The sequence below is a fragment of the Zootoca vivipara genome, chromosome 16 (assembly GCF_963506605.1).
Source record: "Zootoca vivipara chromosome 16, rZooViv1.1, whole genome shotgun sequence".
NCBI lineage: Eukaryota > Metazoa > Chordata > Lepidosauria > Squamata > Lacertidae > Zootoca > Zootoca vivipara.
The window spans coordinates 2,632,395-2,652,647 of record NC_083291.1 but is presented as its reverse complement, the minus strand read 5'-3'; the positions used below and the strand labels follow the sequence as shown (position 1 = coordinate 2,652,647).

At 43.3% G+C, this 20,253-nt stretch overlaps 1 protein-coding gene across 1 annotated transcript in view; it reads left to right on the top strand.

The window, feature by feature from the left end:
- Positions 1-20,253, top strand: part of ADAMTSL1 (ADAMTS like 1) — a 486,266-nt gene that overhangs the window by 256,873 nt on the left and 209,140 nt on the right. The window contains exon 3 of the mRNA XM_060269080.1: positions 10,088-10,215. Within this exon, the coding sequence (XP_060125063.1) occupies positions 10,088-10,215 (128 nt within the window). The remainder of the gene's footprint in view (positions 1-10,087; positions 10,216-20,253) is intronic.

The following is a 20,253-nucleotide window of genomic DNA, read 5'->3' as shown; positions in this document are numbered from 1 at the left end:
AGCCTTTGGGCTGTGAAAGGTGATTGTTTCTGTGTGCTTTATTCAAGTGGACACAATACTCCAGATTTCAACACTCTTCCCAGACAGGCATGTGATTTACACTAATCTCATCTGTGACATCAGAGGAGTGAAATACTAACATTCTAGCATTATGCTCTGTTGATAAGTGGAGATTTCCAAACCATCTATTACAGAATTCGAGTCCATGGTCACCCTGCATGGTATGGGAGGAAGACATGTAGCAAAATGCAGGGTATATTCAAGCAGTGGCCATGTGATGGTCAATCATTTCACGCTCTCTCCCCGAGTATCTTAGAGGGACACAGTGAAGGTGTGAAGGATAGCAGGAGCATTTTATTGGCAAGCTCCTTCCATGTTGACATCTCTGTTCATGCCCTTGCAGTGCGCACACAGCCTTCCCTGCGGTAGTGGAGAATAGTTTAAAACAACAACCTCAAATGATGTTCCCGTGTCATCGCTGGCTGTTATCAGATCCCTGAATAATAACCAGATGGGCAGCGGGTGATACAGAATCCATATCAATGTACACATTTATGTCTTTCCTATCCATGGCCTTTTAAACCAATAGAAAGAAGAGAAGCAAAATGTAGATTTGGATATTGCAATGGTATTGGACAGCATGACATTTGCTATTGCTGTTTAGGTGAAACATGCAAATACATGCAAATACCTTGGATCTCGAATGCCTTGGCTCTGGAACAAATTGGCTCCTGAATGATCGAAACCCAGAAGTGAGTGTTCCGGTTTTCGAATGATTTTCAGAAGCTGAACGTCCGGCATGGCTTCTGATTGGCTGCAGGAGTTTCCTGCAGCCAGTCAGAAGCTGCACTTTGGTTTACAAATGTTTTGGAAGTCTAATGGACTTCCGGGATGGATTTCATTCAACTTCCAAGGTACGACTGTACTGCTTTTGGTTGGAATATTTCAAGGCATTACTAAAAGTCAAGAGGGCCAATACTAGCCCAGTATAATATGATTTTGCGTTATGTCTTAATAAGGTCACTATGTGGATTATCATGTGGGCACTCTGTTTTATTTATTTCTTAAATGTGTATACCATCCTTCATCCGTAGATCCCAGGGCGGTCTGCAACACAAAAATACAAGATCGTAAAAACAAGAGCAAAATCAAACCAATGCACCCCCCCAAAAAACATATTTTAACAGGTATTGGATGTCAATCAACCAAAGGCCTGGCCTGGTTGAAGAGGAACATTTTTTCCCTGGTGCCTGAAGGTGTATAATGAAGGCACCAGCCAAACCTCCCTTGGGATAGCATTGCACAAATGGGGGAGCCACTGCAGAAAGGGCTTGTTCTCATGGTGCCACCCTCTGGGCCTCTCGTGGAGGAGGCACACATAGAAGGGCTTCACGTGATGATTTCAGGGTCCAGGTAGGTTCATATGGGGAGAGGCAAGCCTTCAGGTATTGCGGCCCTGAGCTGTTTTATAGTTTAATATCAGCACTTTGAATTGTGTGAGCAACCTTACCACCAGACTCTGCACTAGTTGAAGTTTCCAAACTGTCTTCAGAGGTAGCCATACATAGAATATAACTCATTGCAGTAATCTAACCTACCAATAGAGGTTACCAGAGCAAAGACAACTGTATGTAGTTAGGCTATCCCTGTCCAGATAGGGGCGCAGCTGGGCCACCAGCCGAAGCTGATGGAAGACACTCTTTTCAAGCATTCAAATGAACACCTGTAGATGGGATGAGGGAGCAGGTTTCCGTTCGCATCTATTCTACATGCAATGAATGTCCGAAAAGAGCTTATTTTCAGCTCCGTCTTTGTGCAACTTCAGATTAAGAGCATCGTGACTTGTGATGTTTCAGAGATGCAACACTCAGGACACTGCTATCTGAATCATTTGCTTTCTAGGACAGCCAAAAAAAAACTTTTTTAAAACACATGCATGCAAAAAAATAAAAATAAAATCTCACTCTGAGCCTAATTCATTTGCCAGGCAAATGTTTCTAGCAAGGCTCTAGAGATGGGTAATAGAATCTCCAATATTTGACCTGTTCCATGTTATGTAATATGTACATAAATGTCATTATACAGTACTGGCAGATTGGGGGGGGGGTTGTTTGCGGGGGGGATTTGCTTTTGCTTTTTACAGATACATACTATCTGTTCTTCTGTTGTTAAATGCAGCTATACCTAGCAATATTAACAGGGTCAAGTGGAGGTTAAGTGTGTATTAGGGAACTGAGGATAGAACTGATTCCAAGCAGTTTGGAAAAGCCATTGCGGCAGCTTACATCTGTATTGCTTGGGGTGGGGAGCGAAGTCACTTGAGTGAAGCAACGTATGCACCAAACTAAGTGAAATACAATATTTGTGATTCCCAGTTCATGTCTGTCCATTCGAATACCGGGACGCTCATGCAAAAAGACAAAGCAAAACAAAACAGTAGAAGTAGAATAATTCCTTCTGCCTCAACGTACATGTAGAACAGCTGGTTTTCTATTATTTATTTATTCATTTAGCGCCTTCTCTATAGGTCATGGTTGATGTGAATGCACAGGTTGGTTTAGATTCTGAATTAGCTCTTTATCAAAGTATTATCCTGCTTTATGAATACTGTGCTGTTGCACACTTTTGATTAATGCTGTGTTTGATTCTTTGAATCTTTAATACATATTTAATTAAAGCCAGGAGATTGGGAAATGCAGTCGCCCTAAACATTTTATTGCAGACACAAACTTCCAGAATTTTTCTTTTACATTAGTTCCAAATAGCTTATCTCAGTCAATGTAAATTTGCACAAATATGGGCAACACACACACACACACACACACACACACACACACACACACACGCTTGATCTCGGTAGGCAGGTCCTGCCACACCAAACAATCGAGTTCTTACCAATGAAGAACAGGTATTGTGGTGTCTTTAGTATCGCCAATTCTGCCAGTCAAAGCTCCTCCCTCTTTTTCCTTTCTGTCTATAAAGAACACCCTCCTAACAATTTCATTATCGTAATTGGAACATGTGCTGCTCTGGTTTGCCAGAAGCGGCTTTGTCATGCTGGCCACATGACCTGGAAGCTATACGCCGGCTCCCTCAGCCAATAATGCGAGATGAGCGCACAACCCCAGAGTCGGTCATGACTGGACCTAATGGTCAGGGGTCCCTTTACCTTTTTAATTGGAACAAGAGCATAAAAAGAGGACTTTCTTTCACCCCACAAGCAAAAATCCCCATTTGTCTTGGAAACTCACCAAACTCTAAAGTATGGGCCTTTTTTGGAAGCATCCTAAGAGGAAACAGTTATTTAAGCCCAGGCTGGCAGAATATCCAGATTTTAAAATGTATCTTAGTGCTTGCATTTTATTCTGTTAGTTAGCTAAGCCTATGAGAGGGGAATAAGATGCACATTTAAAAGAACAATTTCTCATGGATGGAAATCTGCAAATTTCAATACTGGAGCAGAGAAGATATAACTTGCCTCTACTTTTCTGTTGACCTTCCTTTTTGGCAAGTCATGTTGCTCATTCTTGATTTGTTGATTTGTGGTACTAGACAACAAACGTTTCAAATGCGAATTCACTTTCCTAAGATCTCCTTTCCACAGTAATTGTCCAAGGGGGATTTGCTTGATGTTTCTTGGAGCCTTTCTTAAAAAATTCTTTTCTTAAATGTTTATACTACTGTAAATCCTCAAGTGCTAATGCAGCAGTAAACAAAAACAGCTCAGGAAAGTGGCAAAACTGGATTAGACAGGTTGGCTGTTTATATATAAAGGCAGTCTTCAGACTCAGGGTAAATAAACACATTCTTCCTCTAAACCTTTAAATGGCCTTTAAGGCATCACCAGTCAGTTCAGAAGAGGAGGGGAAATCACTTTACTTTCTCCTAACATTAAACATGGCCCAAGTTGAAATGAATTATGTTTATTCCACTTGTTAAAAGGAAACCTGGACCCTGCCCCAGCTGGAGGTCACATGTTTTGGGGGGAAACGTAGGCCTTATAATGAATTTTGGAATGCAAATAGCAGGCGCATGGCTCTTTTCTTGGTGGGCGTGCAAATTTATTCGGGGAAATTTGGACTTCTCATCCAAATTCAAGTTGCTCTACTGCTTGGAATTTGTGATGAGGTAAGAGCACTCACTGATTGTGGCTTCACCTTGTGACCCCCACTTAATTGCTCTTCAGTCTCCACTTATTACCATGACTGCTCTAGTTTTCTTTCATGATTTACAAAAATCTTTGCAGTAAGACATAACTTCTCTCTCTCTCTCTCTCTCTCTCTCTCTCTCTCTCATACCCCCTGTCCAATTTGAGTTTTGTTTTTTTATTTAAGAAAACAATCTGGGAAGCAAGCTGCCGTAAAAATATCAGAAACCTGGGATTCGACTATCCTTGCCCAACATGTAAATGATAATGGGATTGCATCTGTGGGATGGAGAACATCTGTACACTCACTGTGTGGGTGATCCTTTGCAGCTGTTGGGATTGGTTGTGTTCAACATTTGATCACTTATCTTGCTTCCTTTTAATTATTATCTTTATCCCAGCAATCACAGTGGTTGATTCAAAATTAAGCTGTGTGGCGTTTTAATAAAGATAAGAGAGAATTGACTTTAGTATGCCTAATGAGCGTAATAATTATTTGGGCGCTGGGCTGATCTGATATTCCTGTGCTATCAGAATACAGTATATTAATTCGGTCTAGGTCCCTGGTCTCCTCTCCACCCCAACCCCACCCCACTAGCCACTGGATGAAAGCCAAACAATGAAAGATTGCATGTTACAGTAGTTAGAATGAGATTCCATTAACCATTTGAATTAGAAACGGATCTTTAGAAAGCCACTTTGGCATGGGAGAGGAGGGGAGGAGAAGAAGCCCCTACATCTGTTCCAGATGCGGTTTGAGTCTCCATAGAAGTAGAACAGCCTACAGTAGCTTCCCAGTATGTGATAGTTCTGTCCACAAAGCAGAACTGTTTGGCAGAGTGTTGTCAGTCAAAGAAGGAAATGTTTCACGAATGGGATGGAGTAGAGCCGTTAAGTTCACTGAATAGCTTTCTTGGGAAAGCTTTCTCTTCTCTCTTCGTAGTGCACAGTCCTCCGAGGCTTCTCTGTTTTGCACCAATAGCCTTGCACAATTCCGTTCATCTGGCCACAGTATTTCCTGATGATGCACCACGTGGCTCTCTGTGATGTGTCTAGAGGGTAATTTGCTACACTCACAGTTTGGTGCATTTGGAACTGGAAATACAGGAAATTAGATTACCATACATTTCCATAAGAAAGAAGTTGTTGGGGGGAGAGGTTGGCACACAATCACAAAGAGGCTTTTGCCAAGTGAACTACACAGCCCATATTGGTCCCTGAGTTGTTTCCACCTGCAGTAAAGTTGGAAGGTAAGTGTGAAATGGGGGTCACTAGCACATGTGGACTCTGGAAAGCAGTCTGCACACCCAGTCTCCTCCAGAATGATGTCATTTGGAGATGCTGTAGGATTATCACGAGCCAATTGCCACTAAGCTTCTTTATTAACTTGTGCATCTTCTTATGTGAAAAATGGATCAGTTGCTTTAAGTACATAGTCTTGGATCCAAATATAGGGTTATGCAAGTGGAATCCTCACCCCAGGCTGAATTCCCTTGCTCCACATCACACACCACCCCAAAAGATCCCTCAAATCTCTGGAGATGTTTTCTGGGGGAGTTGAAACATGGGGTGATAAAATTGGCACGAGAAAGAAACCATGCATAAATGGAAATGTCTTTCACTTGCAATCCCCCATTCCTGGTGTTCAATTAATAAAAGTCAAGTTGTCGCTCAGCAAGTGCCGTGTGTAGTTTAGCCTTCGGTGTAGAATTAAGGGCTGTTATGATATCGACAGCCTGTGAACCAGTACTATCCTTCTGACCTCAGCAAGCTGAGCCCTGCTGCAGTCATTCCCACCATTTGGCAGGCAGCTTAGTAGTACAGTAACAACGCCCAGTTTCCTGTTGTTCATTCCCATCAGCTGGATGCATGAAATAGCAGGATGAGGCACTTCTTCACTTTCAACCTGACGTTGCTATTCTTGGTGCCCTCCTTCTCCCATAGCCAGCAACTGGCAGAGCTACATGGGCTGAACAAGTTACGTGGTTTATTGCAGCAATAACTGCAAGATCAGCTGGATGTTTATCTTTAAAGGCAAATGAATCTAGCCCTGAGTCCTCATTTCCCTTAGTATAGCTCTGTGCTCTGGTTTCTTTCTCTTTTTTTATTAAAAAAAGGGAGCTTCCTGTGCCTTTAAGGGTGATGAGAAGCAGCTGTAGGAATGCTGCCAGTATGTCACTTTGGAAATGTCAAAGGAGCAGCAGGTCAGTGGACACCGGTTTTGTGAATCCCCTTGTCACCTGCACCTGACCCTTGCCACTCAAGCCTTCCTTTAAACTCACAGAACTGCCCTTGGCGTGGCTGCAGGAAATAAGGCAACTTGGGTGTTGCTGTTTTTCAGCAGCCACAGATCTGTCTCTAGGGTGCCTCATTTTCTAAGATTAACTTTCTACTGTAAAGTGGCTTTTTAAAAAGGAAATGGTACACAGGAAGAAACAAAATCTGTGCTCTAAAATCAAGCGCTGGGATTAGATTTTAAGACTCCTTCCATTCTCAATAACACCGTAATATACCATTTCCACTTAACACAAAGCCAAACACTTTTGAATTCCATTGGCTTGAGTGGGAGATGCTGGCAGTCCAATTCAACATACGTTTACTCAGAATAAAGTTCTATTGAACGCATTAGGGGGGCTCTAAGTATTGCGCACGGGGCTGGAGATTTACAGGTTTAAAATTTAGCTGGATTATGCCTGTTGCTACTTTCTAGTTACAGGTAGGTAGCCGTGTTGGTCTGGGTCGAAGTAAAATAAAAAAATTCCTTCAGTAGCACCTTAAAGACCAACTAAGTTTTTATTTTGGTATGAGCTTTCGTGTCAAGCTCATACCAAAATAAAAACTTAGTTGGTCTTTAAGGTGCTACTTTCTAAACTAGGATTTTACACACACACCCCAGTCATATTAACTCAACATGCTCTAATCTAGGGATAGCCAACATGGTGTTCCCTACATGCTTTTGAAGTACGGTTCTCATCGGCCCCAGTTTACATGGCCGATAGTCAGGTAATATGGGAGCTGTCGTTCAACAACATTGGCTAGCCCTGCTCTAAGCTTTGTACCTATAAGTCCTCTCCTCAATAGTTTGAAGACCTTGATTAGTTAGGCTAAATTTTCTAATAATCTGTATTAGTGTGATCCTATAGAAAGTACCCAGGTGGTGCTGTGGGTTAAACCACAGAGTCTAGGGCTTGCTGATCAGAAGGTCAGCTTTTCGAATCCCTGCAACGGGGTGAGCTCCCGTTCCTTGGTACCAGCTCCTGCCCACCTAGCAGTTCGAAAGCACATCAAAGTGCAAGTAGATAAATAGGGACCGCTCCAGCAGGAAGGTAAACAGCATTTCCATGTGCTGCTCTGGTTCGCCAGAAGCAGCTTTGTCATGCTGGCCACATGACCCGGAAGCTGTCTGTGGACAAATGCCGGCCCCCTCGGCCTATAGAGCGAGATGAGCGCCGCAACCCCAGAGTCGGACACGACTGGACCTGATGGTCAGGTGCCCCTTTACCTTTATAGAAAGTATATACCTGGTTGCATTTTCCGTCTTTTGCCTTGCAATATCTGTCTTAAAGGACTCCCAAGATTCCATATTGTAAACAATCTTGCCTCTAGCTTTCAGGATGCAGATGCAACATTTATGTGTTCTGTTCTTCTATTGTTGCTCAAGTGGGGAATAGCCAATGTTGGTCCCCACAATATGTTGTTAGAACTTAGCTTTCCTCAGTGCTGAGGGATGAAGGAAGTTTTAGGCCTCCCAATATATGGGGAGCACTTTATCAGCTATCCCTGCCCCAAGAGTTTAATGGACAGAAGCTTTTATGAGCGGGGGGGGGGAGCTTTTCCCTTCAGCACAAACAAGTTCGTTTGATTTGTCTGCATTGTATACAGCCTTGAGTAAATTGGGGTTTTTTGGGGGGTGGTGGAAGGTAATAATACATTTTAAAAGAATAAATCAATAAACCCATTAAACAAAGCAAGATAATATATATTTAATTTTTTTCCAATATCTGTAGACCACTTTTCACCACAGATGGGCACAAAGGGGGTCATGCAACCAGCAATAAAACAATCAATCAACCAAAATAATACGGTGATTAAAACAAGCAGAAAACACAAGTGACAACATGAGTTCCATAAATAGGCATGGTAGAACTTACTTTAAAATGCCTGCTGAAATATAATCAGGTCTTTGTCAAATAAGTGAAGTTCAGCGTTGTGGGGCTTAGAGCAATCAGTTAAATAAAATGCATTAAATCTTGAAAACCTCTTTTAAGAAATCGGATGACGGATTTTGGCACAGCAGTAATAGAAATTATGCTACGTGAGTTTGATCTCCCTGTTACCCAGCCGCTTCAGTAGCAGCATCGCTGGGTATTGTAGTTGATATAACATTCCTACTGCTCATTATTACATTAAATGAGAAGTGGGGTTGCGGGAGAACGCAGCAGCGCATATTACCACATTCCCTTGGCATTACTAATAAATAGATTCTTGGTTGTTTCATTCTCAGTATAAACAACTGTCAACTGTAACGTCAAAGGCTCTCAGAAGCCACATTGGTAGGTCCTACTTGATAAAGAACTTTAAAGAGAGTGGGCCCCAGGCACAGTTCCCAGCTGTTGGTAGATGTTGAGGGTTTGGATTTAGGTCTATGATAAGTTCAAAGGCTTTCCTGAAAAGATATATACCGAACTGTTCACAGTTCCAGCCTTCAGTGAACCCCTTCCCTACCCCCTAGCCAAACTGCCTGTGAATAACTGCATTCAGCACAGAAGACTTTTGCTAGGCTTCTTTCTGATATCACGACAAAGGTTCCATGCAGCCTTTCAAGATAAGAAAGCTATTTTATGCTTTAAGCTGCTGCAGCATCCCAACAGAAACAATCAATAGTTTAGTTATAGTTACTATATCAGAAGCCAGTGGTTGTGTTACTCAATTTCTTGAGAAGCAGTTTTCATGTTTGTCCTTATTTGTCTCTGACCATCCCATAGCCTCCATCTAAATACAACAATTAACACAAGGAATAGCCTAACTCAGACCCAAAATAATAGACTTATTTTGAATGCCACTGATCATCTCTGAAATGGATAAATAAAAGACAGAGGGCCTTGGAACATGTGCAGAATCAATTCCCTTCACCTTTTAGCAACCAAAACTGTCCCTTGACTTTCCCCCCAGTGATGGTGGTGGTGGTGGTGATTATTATTATCCCACCCATCTGGCTGGGTTAACGGCAAATATTAAACACTTTCCAATAAAGGGCTGCCTTCAGATGTCTCCTAAAAATTATGTAGTTCTTTATCTCCTTGGCATCTGAAGAGAGGGTGTTCCACAGGGTGGGTGCCACTCCCGAGAAGGCCCTCTGCCTAGTTTCCTGTAGCTTCACTTCTTGCAGGGAGGGAACCGCCAGAAGGCCCTCGGTGCTGGACCTCAGTGTGCGGGCTAAACGATGGGTGTGAGGACACTCCTTCAGGTATACTGGGCCGAAGCCATTCAGGACTTTAAAGGTCAGCACCAACACTTTAAATTGTGCTTGGAAATGTCCTGGGAGCCCATGTAAGTCTTTCAGGACCAGTGTTATATGGTCCCGGTCACCAGTCTGGCAGCTGCATTCTTAGTTGTCGTTTCCAAGTCACCTTGAAAGGTAGCCCCACACAGAGCGCATTGCAGTAGTCCAAGCGGGAGATAACTAGAGCATGGTGAGACAGTGCGTGGGCAGGAAGGGTCTCAGCCAGCGCACCAGTGCAGATGGATTTACACATTAGTGCGAATTACTGTTTCGCAAAAATGCCGTTTTGTTCAAGGAACCTGATTCATTGGTATAGAATCCGGATGTGAGGGTGCCTTGTGCAAACAGTCCTGAGGAAGTAAAATGGCTACATCTTAAACCTTTTGACTGTCACCAATGTCTCCTTTTCTTTACTTCGTTCTTTCATTCTCTTGTAGAGTTCTCGAACTGCTCGATCGGAGGAAGACCGAGATACCCTGTGGGATGCCTGGGGCTCGTGGAGCGAATGTTCCCGTACTTGTGGGGGAGGCGCTTCCTACTCCCTCAGGCGCTGCCTGAGCAGCAAGTAAGTAGTTAAATGTCTCTTGAGTCTACAGTTGAAGAGTGGAGCCTGCCGCCAGCCCCATATCACAGCATACAGAGAGCAGCGGGTGTCTCGGAATCGTGCTTGCATTTTGAACTTGGAAGACGAAAGGTCGCGTCTTCTTCAGGCAACTTTCCAGCAGGGTTGATGGCCTAACGCACAGTCCTTAAAATATGCCTGCAATAAAAAAAAAAACTGTGCAGCGCAGTGAACAATCCCTACATAGTTCTTACCTGAGTCTAATGCCAAACGGTCCGTTGCCAGCTAATGAAAAATGAAACCACTCCTAGACTCTCTCATTCAGAGTGGTAATCCTCTTCACTCCCATGCATTGAACCTGAGATAAACCTCCAGCTTTCGCACCCTAAATCATTTAGTCATATGGGAGCTATAAAAAAAAACCCCAAAAGATTTCCATATATTTGTGTCTATATATAGACACATGTACACGCGCACATGTATAATAACATACTGAGCTTTTGCTTTTACAGAATATTTCCTTTAGGTTATAAAGGAGATTCGGGACCAAACTAGACAAGATGCTAAATGAATCACTAGGAAGTTCTTTCCTCCGCCTGGCCCCCATCAATTCTGATAGAGGGGACTGACCCTTTCTTTCATGCCACTGTCCCAATGGAAATTCTCTCCCTCTTCTGCCATTCATTCCTATTAACCCTGGAGATGGGAGAGCGAAAGACTCTGGCACCAATGGAAGGTCCCTATCATGAGCGGCGACTTGGTCCCCCCCCCCCACATACATTGAGGAGGCCTGGTGTCATGTGATTCATCCTTCCCCCACCCCACTCCCAAGCACTCACCTGGCGGTGGTGGGGGCTGGGGCATGTGGTGGGCGCTCGTGTCCTGAACTCGCCCGGGTCCCAAGCACGTGCCCACAGACGGCAAGGGAAGGCGGCCCCCTCAATATTGGGGGGTGAGCTCAGCTGCCTGCCCCCAAAATATTAAGGGGGATGAAGCCCATTTTGCCCTCTATGGTCCCCATTTTGGCTAAATGTAGTTTTGTGAGAGTGACAGGATGACAGTCGGGGAGTGTACAGTAGTTCTGTCTGTACAGTGGCTATTTTCTGATTTAAAAACCAAACCAATTCACATACACTCACTCACAAACAGAAATGGAAGTATTGGGATTAGCACCATCATGTCTAGTTTCACCCTCAGAAAGACCTGTGTGTTATCAGCAGCAGGGTAAACTGTAAATGTGTGTCTTTATGCCCAAGAAGACCCACACTATTTTGAAATTCATTGTCTTAAACTAGCCCCACCGGACTCTCAAAACTCCTTATGACAAATATCACTAATATAATAAAATCCATTTTGGAATAACTTTGGGAGCCCACACCTAAAGTATCCACATGCATGAAAATGAAAACCAACAGCCCAAGGAAGCAGTGTTAAATTAAAACCAGGTTTATTACTCCACTAGATTTCAAAAAGTACTTCCTAAACAGGAAGATCATAGCACCATAGAATTGCAGAGTTGGAAAGGACCATGAGGGTCATCTAATCCAACCCCCTGCAAAGCAGGAAACCTTTGCCCAACATGGGGCTTGAACCCATGGCCCTGAGATTAATGTGCATAAATTGACCTGATGTGTACAGAATTTGGGTTTCTATGAACTGAGAAGAGGGAAGCTACCACAGAACATGACGCTGAAGATGTCAACAAGTATGAATTTGGCGGGAATGATCATATATCAATTTCAATGATGCTTTTATTATCTTACACGTTGACGGCACCCAGGTGTAATTTAAACAGAGCAAAAAACCTGGCACGTGTTTTCTGTACCAGGCTGATGAGAATTTAATAGAAACCTGTTGGGAAGGAAATACTGTCCAAAAGTGCTTTCTTAGGTTTGATATTATGACGATGTAAAGAAGCACTGTTCATTTTATAATTGAGTCCAGGCAGCACAAAGATGGAAGCAGGATCTCCTGTTGCTCTTATGTTGAGGCAGGAGTGGGATGTTTATGAGGAGAGGAAAGATTCATGACGGAACCATGAAATCAGTGGGGCAACAATGTGTTTGTTTTAGAACCCTGTAGAAATGGACAATGGCTTGCCGTTTCCTTGGACTAGAATTAGCCCAGCTTTTCCATAGGGAACTCGTTCATCATTATCAGAGCACAGTAAATCTCTACACCTCCTCTCAAGACAACTGAGCAGCTGAACAATCACTGTGAAGGTCAATTGGTTTATTGTGTGTAGCCAAAGGCCTTTACAAGGTAAAAGAATAGGTAAAGGACGGTCGGACCCCTGGGCGGTTAAGTCCAGTCAAAGGCAACTATGGGGTTGCGGCGCTCATCTCGCTTGCAGGCCAAGGGAGCCAGCGTTTGTTTCCAGGTCATGTGGCCAGCAGGACTAAACCACTTCTGGCACAATGGGACACTGTGACAGAAACCAGAGTGCATGGAAACGCCGTTTACCTTCCCACCACAGTGGTACCTATTTATCTACTTGCACTTTAACGTGCTTTCGAACTGCTAGGTTGGCAGGAGCAGGGACTGAGCAGCGGGAGCTCACCCGGTCATGGGGATTCAAACCGCTGACCTTCCGATTGGCAAGCCCAAGAGGCTCAGTGGTTTAGACCACAGCGCCCCCCGCGCCCCCTCTACAACCTCCTTTACAATGAAGAGCAGAGGACAAGGGCAAAGACTTTCCTCTGAAATCACACAACATAACCTATAAAAGTTGACAGCATGCAAAATTGACAGCATAAAAAATTTAAAATTAAAAAGCATTAACATAGCTGGGATGGAGCTTCTTGGCTGCCAGAGCAAATTTGACTACCAGATGTGTCATTTGCAGATCTTTATCAGCTTCTTGTTTGATTGTCACTTTCTGGGGGATCGGCCGGAGGACCAGTTAAATAGATGATACAAAATTTTCTCTGAGCATTGTATGCAAGGGAGAAATCAGAAGGTACGTGAAGGTAGTGAAGCAAGTGGAGTGCAGCGATGATGGTTCATTATTAAGACCAGGAGCAGTTCACCCAATGAGATGGAGCCACAAAAATAGTGTCCTAGTAGCAGCATCGTGGGACCCAGGTGGCGCTGTGGTTAAACCACTGAGCCTAGGGCTTGCTGATCAGAAGGTTGGCAGTTCGAATCCCTGTGACGGGGTGAGCTCCCGTTGCTTGGTCCCAGCTCCTGCCAACCTAGCAGTTCGAAAGCACGTCAAAATGCAAGTAGATAAATAGGAACCGCTACAGCGGGAAGGTAAACGGCGTTTCCATGTGCTGCTCTGGTTTGCCAGAAGCGGCTTAGTCATGCTGGCCACATGACCTGGAAGCTATACGCCGGCTCCCTCGGCCAATAATGCGAGATGAGCACGCAACCCCAGAGTCAGTCACGACTGGACCTAATGGTCAGGGGTCCCTTTACCTTTACCTAGTAGCAGCATCACTGCCGCTCACTGGGATGTGGAAGGACATGGCAGTGACAAGGCTTGGACTGTGTGGGCACACAGGATTAGGTCCACCAGTGCACTTGCACAGCACTGACCTTGTTGCTGCTTCACCCTTTTCCCTCCCGGTAAGCAGCAGGTTAGCTTAAGATTCATTATCCCAAGAATGGGCAGCTCCAGCTCCCTTTAGCTCCAACCATCATGGCCAATGATCTGGATGTGATGCGAGTTGCTTTGCAGCGTTGTGGTTCTGCTAGCATTCTGACCCTGGAAGAGGCTGCAGGAAATAGGAATTGCAGTGAAGGTGTCTTCCTGGCACCAACCCTCAAGGTTGATATACCCACAGCGAGTGCATGGCTTCTTTCTGCTGTTAGCAAGAATGGTTGAAATAATAAGGCACTTATATCAAGGGTTAGGATGAGGGTTACTTCTACTCTTACTGAATGGCTTCAGCAGAAGCATTCATATGGCCAGTTTGTGTGCTTTTTAGTCCTTAGATGCACCAAAGCTACTGCCGCTTTCTGCTCTCTGCTTCTTCCTTGAAGGCGATGCTTGCATTTGCTATATTTTTCAACATATGGGACGGTATGAATTTGTTCAGCAGTAATGCAAAACAACAACCTCAGATATGCAGATGACACAACCTTGATGGCAGAAAGCGAGGAGGAATTAAAGAACCTTTTAATGAGGGTGAAAGAGGAGAGCGCAAAATATGGTCTGAAGCTCAACATCAAAAAAACCAAGATCATGGCCACTGGTCCCATCACCTCCTGGCAAATAGAAGGGGAAGAAATGGAGGCAGTGAGAGATTTTACCTTCTTGGGCTCCTTGATCACTGCAGATGGTGACAGCAGTCACGAAATTAAAAGACGCCTGCTTCTTGGGAGGAAAGCAATGACAAACCTAGACAGCTTCTTAAAAAGCAGAGACATCACCTTGCCGACAAAGGTCCGTATAGTTAAAGCTATGGTTTTCCCAGTAGTGATGTATGGAAGTGAGAGCTGGACCATAAAGAAGGCTGATCGCCGAAGAATTGATGCTTTTGAATTATGGTGCTGGAGGAGACTCTTGAGAGTCCCATGGACTGCAAGAAGATCAAACCTATCCATTCTTAAGGAAATCAGCCCTGAGTGCTCCCTGGAAGGACAGATCGTGAAGCTGAGGCTCCAATACTTTGGCCACCTCATGAGAAGAGAAGAATCCTTGGAAAAGACCCTGATGTTGGGAAAGATTGAGGGCACTAGGAGAAGGGGACGTCAGAGGACAAGGTGGTTGGACAGTGTTCTCGAAGCTACTAACATGGGTTTGACCAGGCTGCGGGAGGCGGTGCAGGACAGGAGTGCCTGGCGTGCTATGGTCCATGGGGTCACGAAGAGTCGGACACGACTAAACGACTAAACAACAACAACAATGCAAAACAATGCTAAACCCAAGCTATTTGTTTGGTAGGTAGGTAGGTAGGTACTTAAATGCCAGATTTCTGTACTGTTCTTCAACAATTTTTCTAGGGCCTGGGGAAAAAAATTGTCATGAATTATAACCTGAACAGACTCCATCCGACAAGCCATGTTTATTGCAAGTGCATGCCAAACCAGGATCTGAAACTATGGTTTGAAACTGAGTGGCAAACCATAGTTTGCATTAAATCTGAACCACCAAACCATGGTTTGCATCATTGCTTTATCAGTACAGGCTGCAATTCATGATAGTATCCGCGGATTCTCAGAAAAGGTAGTCAAATGAAGGTGAACAAACTATAATTTGTGTATTTGCCTAGTTATGCTTAGTAAGGTATCTTCTATGACAGGCATGTCCAAAGTCCATTTTGAGGGCCTAATCCGGCTCGCCAGTCGGTTTAATCCGACCCCTGTGGCAGTTTATCTCCTGGGGTAAAATCCTAAACAACCTCAACCCTAAAAGAAGGTCAACAACTTTGGTCAGTCTTTTTTTTTTGAAAATAAATTTTTATTCGTTTTTCATAAACATATTAACATTAGTTCAAATTTACATATAATCCAGGCTATTTGACTTCCTTCCTTCCATCAAGTGGTAAATTCTGTCAATCCTAATTCGTATTTTCTATTTACATCCGATTCGTAACATTGTAGAGGTTATGTTACTACCCCTAACGCTCTCATACCCATGTAGTTACCCTTAGCATATTCTATGAATTTACTCTATTCAGCTTGGAACTTCGCATCATCCAAATCGCGTACTCTGTGTGTTAATTTGGCTAATTCCATGAATTCTAAGACCTTCGATTGCCACTCAATAATAGATGGTACTTCATTTGTTTTCCATTTCTGGGCGATAAGAATCCTAGCCGCCACTGTGGCGTACATAAAAAATCTTAGATCAGATTTTGGGATTTCTTTATCGACCAATCCCAACAAAAAAGCCTCTGGCTTCTTTGGGAACGTAAGTTTCAAAATTCTTTTTAGTTCATTATAAACCAAATCCCAAAATTGTTTTATCCTATCACACCCCCACCACATGTGGAAGAATTTCCCCACCGAAACTTTGGTCAGTCTTTGGTTGGCCCTCGCGGCTCTTCACTTCATCAAATCTGGCCCTCTTTGAAAAAGGTTTGGACACCACTGTTCTATGAAAACAAGTATTTTGGGTGGTGTGCGTGAAAGCTGTCTATGGCACATATGCAAAAGGGACATACTCCATAGTTGGAATTGTCTTTAAAAGTGTGTTGGTTTTTTTGTTTCCATATCAAGAGAATTTGGTTTGATTTATGAAACCAAATGTGAACTTTTGCCTATTCCCAGATTGAGAAAGGATTATTATGTGCTGATTCTGTTCGCCAGTAACAATATATTCTAAATAGTAAAAATTGACCTTGAATTAGCACTAAATGTGCAACTCATTTTTCCCTTTTCTGGTCTGCATACAATTATGAATATAAAAGAGTGCTAAATGATTATGATTATTATTTTTCCCTGTGATGCTGGACAAGCAGTTTCAAAGCGAAAAGGAAAGAAACCCACCCAAACCTTGGGGATTTGGAAACAAACCCCAAAGCATGACAGTTTTAAATCTAAGAAGAAAATGAACTATCTGTGATTTGTGTTGGTGGTTCACAGTTTTGTGATCTCTGTCATGTTGCAGAATTGTGTGTGCCATACATAATTATATAACAGATAAAATGAAGAATGACGCTAGATTTTTTTATTGTTAGTTTGATAAATTAAGAACTGGCGCGCTAGTTGAGCACTATAGAACAGACCAACCCACAAACCAAAACTAAATATTTCTCCTCCACTGCGGAATGTTCATGGTGTATTATGCCTTTTCGTTCTCTGTGTGATGGCTTCCAGAACATGAAGTAAAAGGAGAATGCAGTCCCGTTGTGTCAGCCTTGAAGCCATGCAAAGAATACATGTCCTGCTTCTAAATATCTTTGTTCAGCTAAGCAGCTGAATAAATGCAATTAATTTATTTTCCAAGAGTTGCCTGCCAGATCTCCTGATTAGTCCCATTCCTTTAGCTGTTCGGGTCAGGTATGTTTAGCTGTCATGCACTTTCACTGTGTAAATGCAAAGATCCTACTTAATATGATCTCCATACAATGCACTGCAAACTTTGTTCATCAAATAGCATGGAAGACATTAGTACCATAGCTGCCAAGTTCCGGCCTGAGCAATAAGGGACTGGACCGGAAGTAGCAGACCGGAAGTAGCGCTGCCGCCATTTTGGAATTGGGCGGAGCATGCTCAGAAGCGACTTTTGATGCTGCTCTGCCCTGTTCCAAAATGGCCGCCGCACCAGAAGTCGCGCTGCAGCCATTTTGGAACTGGGCAAAGCAGCATCAAAAGCATAGCTGCCAAGTTATCCCTTATTTTAAGGGATTTTCCCTTATGCTGAATAGGCTTCCTCGCGAGAAAAGGGAAAACTTGGCAGCTATGATCAAAAGTCGCTTCTGAGCATGCTCCGCCCAGTTCCAAAATGGCCTCTGCGCCAGAATAAACCGGGGGAAAACAAAAAAATCCATTTTTTTCGGCTGGGAACAGCTGGGAAAATGGGGGTTTCCCAGGGAATACGGGAGAATTGGCAGCTATGATTAGTAGTTCCAAGCCAGCTGTGCTTAACTTTGAGTTTGATAGGGACAGCAGGACTTGTGGTAGGTTCTGAAGAAGGAAAGTTAGAAGGAAAGAGTTACGCTGAGGGTTTAGGTGAGGCAACCAGGTGGTAAGAACATAAGAATATAAGTAGAGTCTGCTGGATCAGGCCAATGGCTCATCCAGTCCAGCATCCTGTTCTCACAGTGGCCAACCAGATGCCTATGAGAAATCATGAGCCCAAGAGCGCTCTCTCCTCCTATGGGTTTAGCAACTAGTATTTAGAAGCTTTGCTGCCTCCAGCTGTGAAGCAAAACTCATTCCCCTGCCTGCCCACAGGACGTCTTCTGGCAGGACTAGTCAGTTCAGTTTGGTACACAGTTTTCAATCTGGTACAAAGTTAGCAAGGGAAGCCCCTTTCCTCAAGATTGAGGCCGAAATCTTCCACATCCCTCTTTGGATCAAGAGTCCTTCCGCCCTGAAACTGTTGCCATTGGAATTGTATCTCATCTGCCAATTGTTAATAAATGCCACCATCATTCTCATTGTATTGCTACTGCTGGACTTCTTCTGGGGAGAAATGGTGCGTTTTTCTCACTATAATCTTCTATAACAATCTTTGAAAATGTGTAATATGGAAAGGGAGGGTACAGGAAGGGAGGAACTCCCAGGACTCTGGAAACAATCTTAGGTGGTAATAGGTTAACCGAGAAGCTAAATATTTACCCAGAGATCCTATCCATTATTGCTGTCATTCTTTCCAGCAAAGGGGCAAAACATGGGATACTTTGTGTGTGCACAAACATTAGAAAACACAAGACATAGCTGACCATGTGTGGTCTCACGGATATGGAATCACTGAAGCCAAGTTTATGGGCCAACATCTGTTATCATCACCCTTTCCTCTAGGAAATCCTGTATAAATTGTTGATCAGGGTGGAGAATCTTGCCTGTGCCTAAAATTTATCCACATCATCCATCCTCAATTAATGACAAAAAAAGAAATTATATGCGAAAATTATCAAAGGGGAGAGAAAGTTTGGGAGAAATCCTTGTGGTTTGGGGCGTGTGGTCCTGGTTGCAGTTACCTTACATGTGGCCTAGAGGGGTCTTCTGGTCTTTTGCTGCACAAACTTCCTAAGTACCTGTGCTTCCTGAAAGCCCCGTGGAACCTTCAGCTAGGGTTTCATATAGGTGAGAAGGCAGGTGTGCAGCCTACCATTTACCTGACCATTGGTTTTTTTAATAGCAAAGTCTTTTTTACTTTTAAAGAAATAAGTTGTGTGTGTTGTGTTTTGTTTTTAAGGTAAAAGGAAGGGCTTCCTTTCTACCATGTCTACAGCAATTTCATTCTTTCGTTCTTTTTTGAGTACGTACCTTTTTTGGAAATGTTGTCAGGCCATGCCCTGCTTTATCAGTTATGGGACCAAATATTTCACAAAGACAGATTCCTCCTTATCCTTTGCTTAATTGGGTTTTTTTGGGGGGGAGGGGGGTTCCTTCTCCTAAGTAGTGGGGATCCATATTACTAACTTGAAGGCACGCCATTTTTATTGCACAGTGATTAATCTAGATTAAACCCCTTGAATTTTGGCATTTAATTTCAACGCAAACTAGAACCCTGATGTCCATGAGCAGATTCATTGCTTTAGGTGAGTGCCAGGAAGGTGTGAGAAATGCCCTGAGAGAGTCAGGCCATGGCAAGAAGTGAGCTTGATGGACTACAGTGTGGATTTGTTTGGGTTTTTTACTGTCGGTGTCTGTATTTTCTCCCAATTTGATTTTTCCAGTATTTTTTAAAAATTATTTGGCGATTATGGTTGTTTATCTCTCTAACCCTTATACGTGTTGTTGTGACAAGTGTGTTATTATTTGGTTTTATCCCCTATCCCAATATAAGACATGTGGGGATATGTATGAAGGTAGCAGAGTATATATTGATTTGATGATTCTAGATTCAGGTAGGTAGCCGCGCTGGTCTGACGCAGTCGAAATAAATTTTATAAAAATTAATAATTTGTCCAGTAGCACCTTAGAGGCCAACTAAGTTTGTTCTGGATATAAGCTTTCTTATACCCAGAATATACTTAGTTGGTCTCTAAGGTGCTGTTGGAGTTGGACAATCTTTAATTTTTTAAATTGATTTGATGTTATCCTTACTCACGTTTCTGCGTATAGCAGAGTACACCTCTTTTGCAGCGCTAGTGGAAGCTATTGAGAAGCTGGTTTCACCCTTTAGATGAAGCAATCCAGAATGTCCCTGGTGCAGCCTAGATCTTCCTGGCATCCCCCCACCCCCTCTTATATTCCCGCTTAAAAAGAATAACCATACAAAATGGTCTTCTTAACATAAGAGTAGAGTTTACTCACAGTTCACATTCAGTAGCAGTCTAAAGGCAGGCTTAAGTTGCAGTTATAGGGTACATTTGTAGATGAAAATGAAGAGATGCCCGAGCTAAGTCTCGGACTTAGAACATCCTTTGTTATGGGTGAGGTGTCTCAGGAAGCAGATCAACAGGCAAAGAGCAGGAG